The 14519-nt window shown below is 47.4% G+C and overlaps 1 protein-coding gene across 1 annotated transcript in view; it reads right to left on the reverse strand.

The window, feature by feature from the left end:
• The window catches only part of LOC144179953 (ubiquitin-conjugating enzyme E2 Z-like), a 31494-nt gene that overhangs the window by 4367 nt on the left and 12608 nt on the right, over window positions 1-14519 (reverse strand). The window contains exons 4-7 of the mRNA XM_077708367.1: window positions 8330-8441; window positions 6466-6470; window positions 5369-5488; window positions 3623-3713 (exon numbers count right to left, since the gene is read on the reverse strand). Of these exons, the coding sequence (XP_077564493.1) occupies window positions 3623-3713; window positions 5369-5488; window positions 6466-6470; window positions 8330-8441 (328 nt within the window). The remainder of the gene's footprint in view (window positions 1-3622; window positions 3714-5368; window positions 5489-6465; window positions 6471-8329; window positions 8442-14519) is intronic.

The raw sequence follows: 14519 nt of genomic DNA on the forward strand, positions 1-14519 counted from the left end.
GTGCTAGGTGACATTAACATTGGTCGCGTTCGCCCTACAATGTCGTTAGTAGCAGATTATCTTCGTATACTGTCTAAGTGGGGCATGGAAGACTTTATACATAAACCAACACGTGAAGAGTTTTTATCAGGACAGCTAGCTGGTCACGTCCTGCATTGACCCCATTAATATGCGAGCAGGCGACCTTGTGGCGCAGTCATCTATTGTAGAAACCAAGCTTGCAGACCATTACTTCGTCTGTTGTAGTTCAACATAATTGTCTAGACCACCTTCAGTAGCACATGCTGGGAAAGTTATCTCGGTTACTGATCCCAGGCAGTTCGGCTGACTTATAGGCCGGTATAATTGTGCTCACCTTTTAAATACCGTGTCCTTCCGCCCCCTCCCCCCCCTCCCCTACCAGAAACCCCGCTTTACAAAAATTTGGTCAAGGTTTTTATGCTTGCAGAAAAGCTACGCGCGAATACAGGATTACACCTCGAAACCCCGAAAAACAGTAGGTGTCTGCTGAAATAACCGCCGCCATAAAAAAAAAAAAAAAAAAAGATTTGCTTTAGGCACAAGCTAGGCGCTCTCCTAACTGTGCTGAGCTGCAAAACAAACCTAAAATGTGCATGAGCAAAGTAAACGCGATGATCCTGCTTGCTCAACGTCCTCAGCTTCGAAGTGAATTCAATTTAGCCCGCTCAAACACCAAGAAAACGTGGCCCCTTCAACTTTAATAGTTTTGTTAATGATCTTTGTAGCGCAGTTTCTACTCCGCTGTTTCAGTATGCTGACGATCCTTTTATAGTTTCCTCCACCTCACACGTTCATCAGGCCATTGAATCATTGCAGACTGCTACAACTAATGCAAGACTGGTTTGTTGCTGATATAATTATTGCTAATACAGTTAAAATGCAACTTGTGTGCTTTCCCATTCTGTTAAAAATGTGCTTGACTGCCCGTTATTTTTGCACACGTCTTCATCTTCTTGTACGTGCGAACCGGTGAAGTATGCTTCATCTGCAAATTATCTCGGAATAATCTTTGACAATGACCTGACGCGGAATTCTCATCTAGCATATGGCTGCAGAAAGCTGCGCGCGCTTTCTTGCATTTTGTACAACGTGCGTTTCTTTATGCCGTTGTAAGTACAGAAGATTCTCTTGCATACTTTGGGCTACAGAGTTCTTCGTTACGGCATTACAGTGTACGGACACTGCGCAGTTCGATGGCAGTCGAGGATGAATTCCATTCGGATCTATTTACTTCAAAAATGTACTATAATCTATGCCTCCACGGAAGTACGAATATTTTTACAATGTTACAATTGCTCAATTTTACTAAGCTGTTTATGAACAAATTGTGTTAAAGTATTTTCGGACGAGTCATTACAAATAAAAATACGTTACTACGCGTAGCATTAGACCAAGACATCTGTATCGGATACCACGGAGTTTTACAAGTTATGCTCACAGAATGCGGCGCTAGTACGTACTGTTACGAATCAGCGCGCCGCTGCGCTGCAAGCTTCGTGCAGCGCCCTTCTGCTTTGTGGGAGAGCCACCATTATGTGCTCGTTCCGCGTGGGCGCCTCTTTGTCGGTGACTCAAGCTTGGTGCAACAGCCAACAGATCACAACATGCCGTGCCTGGGAACGGCCGGATAGTGGGCACCTCACCATCTGCGTGATTCAAGGCATACTACAAAAACTTTGGCGGTCGCAGACGCGTCACGCAGAGACGTCCGAAGAGTGCGGAAGCCCTTGCGGAGACGTCCTCTCCTCCACTCTCTCGGACTCAGCTTGCGCCGCTACTACAGACCTCTCACGAACTCTGGAAAGAGCATTGTGTGTGGCTGTACCATGTCGCGCCGTGTGCAAAAAGCAGGGGAAAACTTGTTTGGCCGTTCGTGCTTAGAGTATAACTACGGGGGGCCAGTTCATTCACTTTGAAGAAGTGAATCAATGCTGTCACTCGGCTCGAGTCCTGCACTGTCACCTCGCCCGGAAGGGCATTGTTCCTGCATTTTGTCGGCTCATCTCTCGCCATGCAGTAAACCAGTTAAGTTTGCCTTCGGCTTCTTGTCGTCGTCACCAAGGCAGCAACATTTGCTGGCCGCTCACCACCACGCTATCAGACGCATGACGGAGGTGACGGTACCCGGTGCTGGGGCGCCTTCTGGCATGCAACAACTGGTTGCCAGCGGTGGGATGGCAACGTCACAACCGTACTATCATCCTTCAATAAATTGCGACCCAGTCTATTTGAAGTGAACAGTCGTTGTAACCGTCTGCTTCACTCAGCCTTGTTGTGCCAGAGCGCCTGACCCAAATGCGTTGCACGAGGCGACGCGCCGACAGCAAGGCTGAGTCACGCCTCGTCCAAACCGCCAAGGCGCCTTTTCGTCGCGGCTGCGCGGCCGAATCCCGAAACTGAGAACGACTAAATAAGGGCATGTCGCTACGCCTGGAGGCGAGGTCACGGAGACGGCGTGGGCGTCGCCCTCCCTTTCCCCATTGGCGGCGCAGCTGACTCACCGCTTAGCTACTATTCGTCGGAATTCAAACTTCAGGCAGCGAGAGCCCTGATTGGAGCTATTCGAACTTCTCGGGGCCCCAACGAACTTCCCGGGGCATAAAACAAGCCCGGAGGCTCTCATCGTCAGCATTCCTTGACGGCTTCTCTGCGACGGCACTTTTCGGAGGCACCGAGTAAAAGGGTGCTGTCGCCTTTGTGCGAGTCATGTAACGCTTGCTTACCTTGTACATACTGTATATAAATGTTACTTCAACTTTTTGTCGGCTCGACAACTTCATCGCTCTGCTCTACGCCGCGTCGATAGCGGACGGAGCAAGGCAACGTCGCTACACCCGTGACTGCGCTCGGATGGCCAGTCGCAACAGTGGCGGTGGCGGTGAGAGGGCTCAGTCCCTACAGCGGAGACAGCGTCGGGATGACTGATTCCCAACATCGGTGACGAGCTGGGTGCGAGTCACAACCCTGCTGACAGCGCTGGGAAAGTCATTCCCAACAGCCTACCCCAGGTCGGGCCGTCGTTTTAAGATCAGCTTGCACTGGCTCGCAGGTCCAATCGGGTGCCATCTTCCCATCGGCGAAAATCGTTTTTATTTATTTTCAGAATAAACAGGTACGTACCGTCGTTGTTCCCGGTGTTAAACAAAATAGACCACAAAATGCGACCTTCTTGTGAAGATTGAGCGCGAACAGAGCGGCGGTTCGCTCAGAAAAAAAAGTTTGAAGTGTTCCAGTTATCGTCGTACCACCCTCTACATCTCCGCTGGTCAACCAAATTCGCAGAGATAGTAGACTTGAATATTTTTAATAATGCCGTTATCAATCAACATGGCTGCTTGCTTCATGCACAGTGACAGTGGGGTGGCGAAAATACTGTTGATTGTGGAAATTACCAGTTCCATTTAGGCAGGGCCGTACCCAGAGGGGGGGTTTGGGGGTTCGAACCCCTCCCGAAATCTTTTCCAGGCAGCACGTAAACAATACTTACTGTTGCTTTCAACAAAACTACCCCCTTCCGAAAATTAATAACCCCCCGCGAAAAAAATTTCTGGGTACGGCCCTGCATTTAGGCTCTATACGGGAGAGATGGAACGCTACTAACCTTTATAGAGGAACCGTTCAGATGGCGCTGGGACCTGGCAATATTCTCGTAGGTGTCGTAGTACTCCAGGAAAAATTTAAGGACTACCTCCCTGCATGTTGAAAAGCCCCCGCTGGTATGAGGTGACCAAAATAAGTGGCAGAAGGCATATACTTTTGGTCTGAACATGTAGTCCATCGCCGAAGGAGCACATTGGAACGCCATTGCTGCATTGATAACTTACTCTCTTCGCACTAGATGAGTGCTGAGGGAACGAGACTAGCCACAACGGCTTTAAAGCAAAGCTTTCTACCCCTACCAGCCAACGGTTCCTTCGTGGCGTGCGCGACAAGAAACTCCCGACTCCCAACGCGGCTGGGGAGGGGGAGGGCGCTTTTCATTCACGGAGCACGCCGTAGATAGAGCGTCGAATGGGCGTTATTACCCAGCGTTCCCCGCGCCCAGGTGCCTGCTTACACTGGCGGGCAAGTCGGCGGAACGGCTTTGTCGTCTGCTTTAGCAACGATTGTTTTGGGCCTGTTTTGGCGCAGCTTGGCGTCCATTTTGCGCTTCCTTCGCAACTTGTTCGACAGCACCACCTGGGTAACCCGGACCAGACAGAGTTAAGTGGTCGCACGGTAAAGATGCATTAGGATTGGTTTGCAGGGCACGAAAACAAAATGTAGAGACCACATACAGACATCTGGCCGCTAACCAAACACTACCTTTTGCGCACTGCTTGCAACGAATGGGACTCCGTTTTCTATATTGGTGAATACCATTGGGTTGTGTTTTAACCGGTATTACAAAATCCGAAAGGAGCAACTGGTACTGATAAATAGCGATTATAAGAGTTCCATCAGCTTTCTTGCAATTCTCACTTACTAAAGTTTATATGGGTGTAAATGGGAATCACTAAGCTCACATGCCGAATTGTTTCGGTGTGTGCGCTTGTGTCGCGCGGTGGTGTAGCCCCAAGCTAGCACATCAGGATAACTACATTCCGCTGTCTCACCTTTCATAAAACGCTCCTCTCCGTTTTTTTTTTTTTTTTTTTGCCGACGCATGGCGTGGCTAGAGCGGCAGACGCCGCCGCTCCAGCCCAGCCGTGGCCGATCTGCTGCGTTCGGGACGCCGCCCCCGCCAATTCCAGGTAACGTCTGGCAGAATCTTTCACTCTTTGTAGAGCCACGTGTGAGAATTTACGTCACGTCGCATGGGCCATTATTGTGGGTATCGTTCACAGCTTTGATTTCCAACCACCTTCACAGCGTGGATTGGAGCAAATTTTTTTTAATGCTGCTGCACATTGAAGACGGAGGCCACTCGCGCTTATGTCGTTAAGCCGTGGGCGCGAAGGCGTGGAGCTGAGGGTGTTGGTCGGTTTAGGCGAGGAGGCGGTAGTGTAAGTATTTCAAAGTGTTTATTTTGTAGCGCGGTGGTGCCACTCAGCGTATTAGTTTTTCGCTGGTGCATTTCTCATATTTGTTCAAGTGGACACTTTATTGCCTTTAATTTCCAATCAGGACGCCTTTTATTTCGTTTCTGATCGTAATGTAGGCTTTCCGCAGTTTTTTGAGAGCCTGGCGTTTATTATTTGCACTTTGCTTTTTTAGTTACATTGATACTGTCCCCGGCGCTTGCCCAGGTGATGACGCGTTTCTGTGCACGCTTGAGGAGCTCCGTTATATGTCTATTGAGAATCTCTCAATAGGTATAGTAACGCTATCGCGTTTAAAAAAACTACACAACGCGCTGGAGACCTACCTCAAAGCTGGTGGCAGGGGGCACGTATCCAGGAAGCAGGATTCAACAGTGCCGCACACTGCCACTCGGATTGTTTCGTGTTGTATGATGATCTTGTAATTGCTCGGTGAACCAAACAAACTGCAAAAAAGCTGAAATAGGAGAATTCTTCGCTCAATTATAATTCGTAAGTATATAGCACCGCCAAACATGCGGAATGCGTAATAAGTGAGCTTTATTGAACTAGCGTCGTCGCAGAGTACATGAATTGGTCTTCAGTAACTACTGATACTTGAATGGAAGCAGTAGGTTTTCACTTGAAAGCCAGTGCAAGGAATTATTGCCCTGGGGGAACTATCCCGTCAATTCTCCTTTACTAGTGCTTTTTTGTAATGCTCTGTTCAAAAATCCACGTACTGTTTTTTTTTGTTACCCGTACTGAGCTTTCGAACTCGGGTTGGTCAAAATGAACGTGTTGTCTTAAGGTATTGTAATTTTTTGGTGAATCCCACAAACTGCATATAAGCTGAAATAGACGAGGTCCTCTCTCTGCTATGATGTAGAGGTATAAAGGGTGTCCCAGTTATCATGCACCAAGATTTTAAAACAGAGCAATGGCGTTACTCGAACGAAACCTATCGCATAATGTTTCTGGTACAGCAGAGATGCGGCCAGCATTTTTTCGTTAATGAGATTGAATTTATTATCTGTAATTGATTATCTAACTCGTTAAGTACTGACCTAATCCTTAAAGTTTCAATGCGGCACTTAGGTACCCGTGAAAGGAATCTAACTGCGGTATTTTTAGCTGCGAATTAGTTGCGTACTCATTTATTCTGGCTGATAAGCAATCCCCTCGAAATATGCAAAATACCACGTGATGGCGCGTCCGCCTGCATCATAAAGCAGCGCCTCAAATAAGCTGATTGAAAGCATTTTGATCCCAAAATATTAACATTTTTGTTAACTACCCGCTTGACCTGCAGATTAGTAGGCACGAACATTCCGGCAAAAATACGCTTTACTTCCTTTTTCCTTAGCCTTGAAACAGCCTGTTTTTTTACTGATATCATAACACACCATTATTTCCGTTTTTGTGGCACAATGTTCAAGTATACGGCCACTAAAACGTTTCAATCCAAGCCAATGATGAAACAAAGGTGAGCACGTGGTATAATGGATAGGGTTTCTTACAATAAACTCTAGACAGGAATCTGGCGATAGCGTCTATGCGGCTCACATCAAGGCCGTCTGTGTCGTCATGGGCCGCCATTACATCATGCGCTTGCCTTAGTTCCATTACTGGCTTGGATTGACACGTTTTAGTGACCGCAAATTTAAACAAAGTGCCACAAAAACTGGAAGATAAGTGTGCAATTATGTGCGTGGAAAATATAACAGGCTGTTTTAAAACTAACTAAAAAGAAAGTAAAGCGTATTTTTGCCGGAACGTTTCCGCCAGCTATTCTGCAGACCAAGGTGGTAGTTACGCAGTGTTACTATTTGGGGGGGGGGGGGGGGGGGGGGACTCATTGGAGAATCTTGTTTTATTAATTTTACCATTATTTCAAATAACAGGTTGCTCGAATAGTTTGGAAAGTTCTTTGAGCCTGCCTATGAAAACGTCGCCTCCGTGGTGAACCAATGCACCGACCGTAAGCTACAGCGAAACAAAATTTGCTGCTGAGCGAGTTGGTTTGTACTTGAAGAAAAAAAGAAAACGTGGCGCTAAACAGCCACGGACGATCACAAGATAGGACGTATACAAGCACCCGTATCTGTCGGATCTTGTCTTCGTCGAAGTACGTTTTGTTTCGTTTTTTTCGTCAGCTACAAATTTCGCGGCGGCATATTACCCGCTCAGTCATACCACTGTGGTCATACTTCGACTGCGGTGTGACCAACGTTAAGCACGATCAAGCACTGCCTGCTGTTTCACCGAACACGGCTACCACAGAACAGGAAGGATTTCGGCTTCCTCGTAGCTCATAGACGTGTTAATGCCTAGTGAAGAAAGTTTTAGTGAAGTTTTCTCTCGCAAATCCCAAAAACCGCCTATGACTCCAATTGTCATGCAAAGCCCAAACTAAAAGCGGGGGTCTTCCCATAACCCCCCCCCCCTCCCCCCCGACGACATAGATAAAGAGGAGCAGTTTCCTGTCTAGTATACTCATTGAGAAACTCTATAGTATAATGGCGGTCCATGACGACACAGACGGCCTTGATGTGAGCCGCATAGACGCTAGCGCCAGATTCGTCTTTAGTGTATGTAGTAAGAAACTCTATGGCAGATAAGGCAGAAACTCGGTGGGGGCTTCTTCTTTTCTTTATTTCATTTTGGCTAACTCAGACGCAGCCTGTTCGAGGGCACTGCTTCATGAATTGGGTAGAGGCGCCGTCACCTGGTACTCTTCATATTTCGCGGGGTTTCTTTATCAGTCACGCAATTAGTCGCTGAAAATATCGCTGTTAGTTTCCTCTCGTTAGCACGAACAAGTGCCTCATTGACACTTAATGATTAGGACAGTACCTCTTGAGTTCGATAATTGCAATTAAATAAAATTTATTAACTAAAATATTACTGGCCGTTACTCCACTGTAATGGAAACATACGGTTTTCTTCGAGTAACAATATTGGTCTTTTTAAAAATCGTGATGCATGATAGCTAGGCCACTCTGCGTAGCACCGCCAAACTTCCGCAATGCGTTATAAGTAAGCTTCAGTGAACTATCTTCAATAGAGAGTGGACGAATTGGCCTTCAGAAAATATTGCTACTTCAAAGGAAGCAGTATTTTTTCACTTGAAAGCTAAAGCAAGGAATTACAGTCCTAGAGAAAAATATCCAGACAGTTCCCCTTTACTAGTGCTTTTTTGTAATGTGCTGCTCTAAAAGCCACGTACTGGATTCCCGTACTGAGCTTCCAAACTCAGGTTGGCCAAAATGAACTAAATGGATGAAGAACATTGGAAATAGTCAAACCCTTGTGGCGATTGGCTCGTTGTGGAATGGATTTTCGTTCATCAGTGACTGGATGGACACCAGCACACTTGCTATGCTTTGGGCGGAGCTCCAGGGCGGTCCTGCCCAGGTCCTGCAAAAAAGTAAAAAAAATTCCCCGCATTTCCCCGAGGGGAATAATGTGAAAGTGCGAATGCACGAGTTGAATTTGCGCGGTTCGGTAATGTTCGCGAAAGAGAGATCACACACACAGACACAACTACAAAGAAAGAAAGATGCATTTATTCACAGACACCTATTTGTGTTGTCGTTGTACTTGATTGCTAGAGCGGATCTCAGCTTTGAAATTTCGTGTCAGTACTCCTTTAAGCGGGTGCATTAGCCCTTCTCACGCCCGATTCCTGGCCAATCTCCCACGTGGGTATGTGCCATGTCAGCGGCCAGGCAGCGCGCGCCCATCTCCCCCCGTTGCCAAGGAAGACGAGGAGCGCGCGCACCCGCAGCTGTTGCTATGCGGACGGCGGCGGACGCTTCAGGCTCGCTTAAGAAGTGCATTCGCACTTAAAAAAAACAAAACGCCTTCACTAGAAATTGATATCAGGGGCAGATTTGTCAGTTTGCTTCGTTGCGTGTCTGTTTCAAAGTGGCCCGTTTGAGCGAGCCCTGTTTGGCTTAAAGGGGACAACCGGATTTGTCGCCACGCAAGCACGACATTGAAGCGCGGCTTCTTGGAGCAGGCGATTTGGAGCGAACAATTTTGGCAGTTCAAGCATAAATGGAGCGGTCATCGCTTGGTCAGAGGTTCTTGATATAGGAGTTGCAAATCTCCCCATAGGCCCCACGAATGAGAAAACAACCCTACAATTGGTCCACTGTATTGGATTTTTCCTTACAGTGGCGCCATCTGTTGGCGACAAAATAAACTATACAACGTGCTTCGCCGCTCGACGACCTGGGTGAAGAATGGTATTTGGGTGTTTACGTAAAACTGTTGTGCCGAAGGTTGCCCAATGCGTTCAACTATGCAATTTTAAAGACGATAGTCTTTCTTGGGCTACTTAAACCCAGAAATTTTGGTCTGTCTGTATGTCTGTCTGTCTGTCTGTGACTCGATTCAGCCACCCGGCCAAAGTAAAATTGATACTGCGGAATAGTCTTATATACTCACAGCCACAAGTAAACGTGTGAGCCCGGTTTCTATGTTCATACTTGTCAACATTGTTGAACAAGTACAAGACATTACGCAAATATAAGACAGGTAATGAGTACACAAGGGATATTTACAGTGTTCCTTTATTAAAGAATTCATGGATGCTTGGTTTTTCTATAGCAAATGATATTCTACATCAACTGCAGAAAACCGCCGCCTCCTGGCTGCATATGAAAAATCACGCGGCAACAGCAACGAAAGGTTCCACTAGCTAGGTTCCACGTTCTGCTTGGAACGCACGTGGAGCACGGCCACGCGGCTTTATAAACCTTCTAGTCGGCCACCTCCATTCACGCACGTCTCCGCCGTACTGCAGCGCTGGCATCGAGGAACCCGGCCTGTAGCAGTGGAACGCGGTAAATTCAAATCGCCTTGCGCAAACCTTCAGTGTGTTTACCTTGGGATGAGCGCGACAGAACAGGAACAGCATGAGAGGTGAGCGGGAAAGCAAAGGGGAGCATTTCCTTGCCAAATGTCTACAAAGACTATCGTCTTTTGACGACATTTGCAACGAAAGGAGCAGATACGCGGACAATTTTTTTGTCCACCCTAAGAGCGGGCCCGGAGACGACGCATACAAACGTGTCGACGACTCCTAAATAGCTGAAAGAGATGTCAGTTTTCCAAAGGAGGATTTTCTTGCGTTCGTCTGAGAAGCCGGCGGAGGGGGACAGTTGATATTTGAACTTCCGCGATTCTCGCAACGAGAATCCCCGAATCGGACGGGAGCTGAAGGTAGGGCAAGGGGTCAAACCTTGTTCACCAGACGTTCAGTCTATGACAGTTGCACTGCTCAAAGTTACTGGGCGAAGTTGCCATTCGTCACACGTCTGAGCCTGGCGACTGGGCGGCTGGGATTCTTAATAGGTATGGGCGACCAGGCTTTGTTAGGCGCTCCACGTGTCTACGAAGGAAAGGAATTTGGGCGGCGCGGAGCACAAACATAAGGCGCGTTTACATGGGTGCGGCAGTAGCATATCGCATTGGATTTGTCACATTACCATACCGCATTGCATCGAATGTAAGCAGGACAATTCGCTTGGAAGACGCGTCGCATCCGATGCGCTAAACCGCGCGGTTTCTTCAACCGCGGCAGCTTAACATTTGCGAGCGCTTGTGACCTTAGAGTTTCATACTAATATATACTAGAGGGAAATCGGTCGCTGCAGTCACGGGCCGCTGTGGGCGGCGCCATTGCCGCTAGCGACTTTCCTCCCTTACTTGGCTTAGCTAGCCATATGGCTTCTTTTTTGTCTGGAAGCCAAAATCAACAAACAAAGGGTAATATTTTTTTCACGTTCATCGTGCATGAAGCTTCTACATAATCACTGACAAAGTAATCTTTTCGGAGGTTCAGTTTTATATTAACTAAACAAATTTGACGAACCTTATACAGTAATAATGTTGCTTTTTTGCAGCCAGAGCGAACTTTCCAGCCGGTTCATGAGCCATGTCAAGGGCAAGTGGAACGTGCCTGCCCGGAACATGACGGAGCTGCAATGACGGAACGCTCACCGCAGCGCGGCTCGCCTAAGGTCCCTAAGGGGCCTTAGGCTCGCCTAGACAGTGGCGCCAGATTTCCCTCTAGTGTATATTAGTATAAAACTCTATGCTTGCGACGCGCTAGCAAGCCTCGTTTCGCCTCCTATCTTATTCTTGCTCCGTGGTTTTGGCATACAGTGTGGTATAGGCCGAGGGACAGCTGTGAATTCACTACTTCACGTGGGATGTATGCTGTGCCGGCGTGCCCGCACAAGCACCAATTGGTCGAGGCAGTTGCGCAGACAAAGAAGCAATCCCGACATCAAAACGGGAGCTAAGAAAGCGATGTATACGTTAATAAAGCAGAAAAAAAAATTATGCGCCGTTACAATACAGTGTAACTTTAAATTGTCAGTTTGGACAATTAGAGGGTTTTTAGGATAGTACGTGCGGTGGCCGCGGGAGCGCTACCGTATGCACGATCCAAAGTTGGGGGGTCCTGGTGCGGACCATTTTTCGAGGAGGAGTGTTGCAACTGCCTCCATGGAAGAGCTCTGTCGAAAATGTTGACCCATACGAAATGCCTGCAGAAGCATTCCGCCAGCGTTTCCTCCCTTGAAGAGAGCTGTGCAGTGGCACTGCGACGAGCTGCGAAACGGACTTTGCCTGTGGCTGCGCAGGCTCAGCGATGAAGGCCAAATTAAATGTTCTGCACCCTTCGTTTTTTGCTACCGATGGTTTTCAGTCAGCGGATTGGTTATATTGCTGTCGCAGCGCTCCGTGAATAGGTCCGTTTACGTTTCAACGAGGCCATCACGTTATCATTACCAAGTGATCTGCGCCCTTCGTTTTTCGCTACCGAAGGTTTTCCGTGAGCGGATTGGTTATATTGCTGTAGCAGCCCTCCGTGAATAGGTCCGTTTACGTTTCAACGAGGCCACCACGAAGTTAAAATACAATTATCTCTGAGCTTGATAGCTGTCAAACAGACGACCAAAATTACACAAATAGTGGGCATGAAATGTGTAAACTTTCACGGGCACTTAAGAAATGCCCATTCAGCTTAACGTTCGCAGAATTGACGCAAAGCAGTGACGTAGTTAAAAACAAAAAGTCCGTCCACTTATGCATTCTTTCAGATGTCAAATCCGTAACGCATCATTCGAGGTTTTTGTAAAAGCTCACGTAAGCATGCCGCGTGTGCGTTGATGCTTAAATACCTAACAAAAGGGTTATCTTCATAGACGGTTGTTGTCCCGGAAATAGAAATTGGGGTTCAAATTCGAAAACCTGACCAGTCGTAGCATCGTTTAGGCTTTCCTGCCAAAGAAAACAACTACGGCAGCTGCCATCTTTCGGCATTCGCCCTCTTGTAGCGAAAACGTTCAACTTGGTCATAGAAAAACTGTATCCGTTCAAGTTATCATAATACGTCCAAATGAACTAATGAAAGGTAGTTTACAATATTTTAGTAGAATGAAAGGTGTTTGCGAGAATGGCTGCGGAACAGTCAACGGCAACAAACCCCACCTGGAATCGCTTCCGCCTGGAAATGGAAGCGAAACCGACGTTTTAAAACGGGACACCTTATAATAGCGTCCCGGAAGCGGCAACTTCATTTCGCATAAAGTATCCGGAGGAATGTGATAGACAGCTTATCTACGTACTTGCGGCATGCTTCAACGTTTTTTCTGTTGTCAACAGTATCTGCTCAGAACCACTGCGATACAGATACAAGAAGAGTTCGACGATAGCTAAGCACTCCTTATTGTAAGCCGCAAATCCGGAATCATTATTTTCCAATAATTAAACGCAGCCTAATGCTCCTTCGAGTGTACATGTTTATGGCTCACCCAATGAAATTTGGTGAATCCTTCATGAACCCGTAATGACAGCCCTCGTCTGCGTGCAATACCATTAGGTGAGTTTGGCATATTTTTGTTGGTTTTGCGGATGTCGCAGCCAAATATAGGAATTTATGAATCGGCTCTTTCGAGCGTATCCCTACAGCTGTCACCATCACTGGCCAATTTTATTTAGTAGGGATGCGATAATTGTGTTTGCGTGTGAGTACACTGACGGCCTATCCAAATGATATTTCGTGAAACTGCCTTGAGTTACATGAAATAAGTTGGAGGGATTCCCGCATTTATTTCATATGTTTGCGCGTGTCTGAGATGACATTTTGGACAGCCGGCAGTTGTTTGAGTAAGTGTTCTCTGTATTTGTCTGAACTTGAGCTTCCCCACAACTCTAGCGCAGAAGCTCAAACACAGACATATAAACACAAACAGTGACCCAAACAATCCCCTTTATCCAAACTGTTCCCTCAAACATTCACAAACATACGTAATAAATGCGGAAATCCTTCCAACTTATTTCATGCAACATGTGCCTGCCCTATCATCTGGCCTTCAGTAGACCCTTGTTCAGGAATAAATTCGCCCTATGGCAGGCATCTCTGCCAGCTCCGACTGTGGAATTCAGGACTTGATTCTTCGAGCACGGTAAGGAGGAGAAGATTGTGGGGCCCTGGAAGGAGGGAACCACACCTAGGGCAATCGCGACCCGTCTTTTTAATAAACGCTTCCATCGCTCCTACGAAGCTGTCATCTTCACTGGCCAAACCACCTGAGCGGGAATGTTGCTGTGCCGATACTCAGCCTTAACGCATGGTTGGTTACCGTCATGTTGAGCCTGATGATGTTTCAAGCGAATTAAAACTCCTTACACGTGAAGCCGCGAGCAGGTTTGCGGCGTTTTCTAAACCGAAAGCCATTACACATTCATTATAGTTCATTTCACAGCTTGCGTTGGCAGAGGGTATATGCATTGTCCTCTACAATCCACCCTCATCAGCGGGTCTAATTAACCGTGGCATTCTACGGGCTGGTCGAAGAAAAACGACAGTCTGAGTTTGGGCCTGTTGGTTTCAACTTCCAATCGAGAGGATCGCAAAAGTCCTGACAAGGCACCCACTTCTGTTGCCGCTTTTCTTCAGACAGCAGCCGTATAAGGTCCGGGGGAGTTAGACGCGTTGATGTGGTTGGATTGTAGAGTACAATGTAGCATTCTTGTACCGTACGCAACTTGTGAAATGAACAATAGGTCTGCGGCTGGTGTTATGTAGCCGTAAGGGTGTCGATGATTCTGACAGTACTGGCATTCCGGAGGTCCTGTGATCAATTCCTACCCTGTCCCAAATTGGCCAACTCTGATTTCAGCTCTATTACCCTCATTTCCCCTTCCACCATCCGCCATTTGAGACCAGGTTTCTCTTATACAAATGCCAGATTCCGGCTGTTCTGGTTAACGGGCCATTTCACGCGGTCGCATTAGGAAGATGTAGAAACTCCCGATCGGGGTCGTCAGGTTGTGCTTAACCAGAACGAAAATTGACACGTCCCACGCACCCGCCACCATGGAAGAGCGGGAGGTAAGGGGATAGGGAACGCAAGCGCTTGGATTACCGACAAAGGGAGGGCTGTGTGATTGTAGTTACGGCCGACGTCGGTCGCA

Source organism: Haemaphysalis longicornis, unplaced genomic scaffold (genome assembly GCF_048455015.1).
Source record: "Haemaphysalis longicornis isolate Haplotype H1 unplaced genomic scaffold, Haemaphysalis longicornis Haplotype H1 scaffold_4, whole genome shotgun sequence".
NCBI classification, from domain to species: domain Eukaryota; kingdom Metazoa; phylum Arthropoda; class Arachnida; order Ixodida; family Ixodidae; genus Haemaphysalis; species Haemaphysalis longicornis.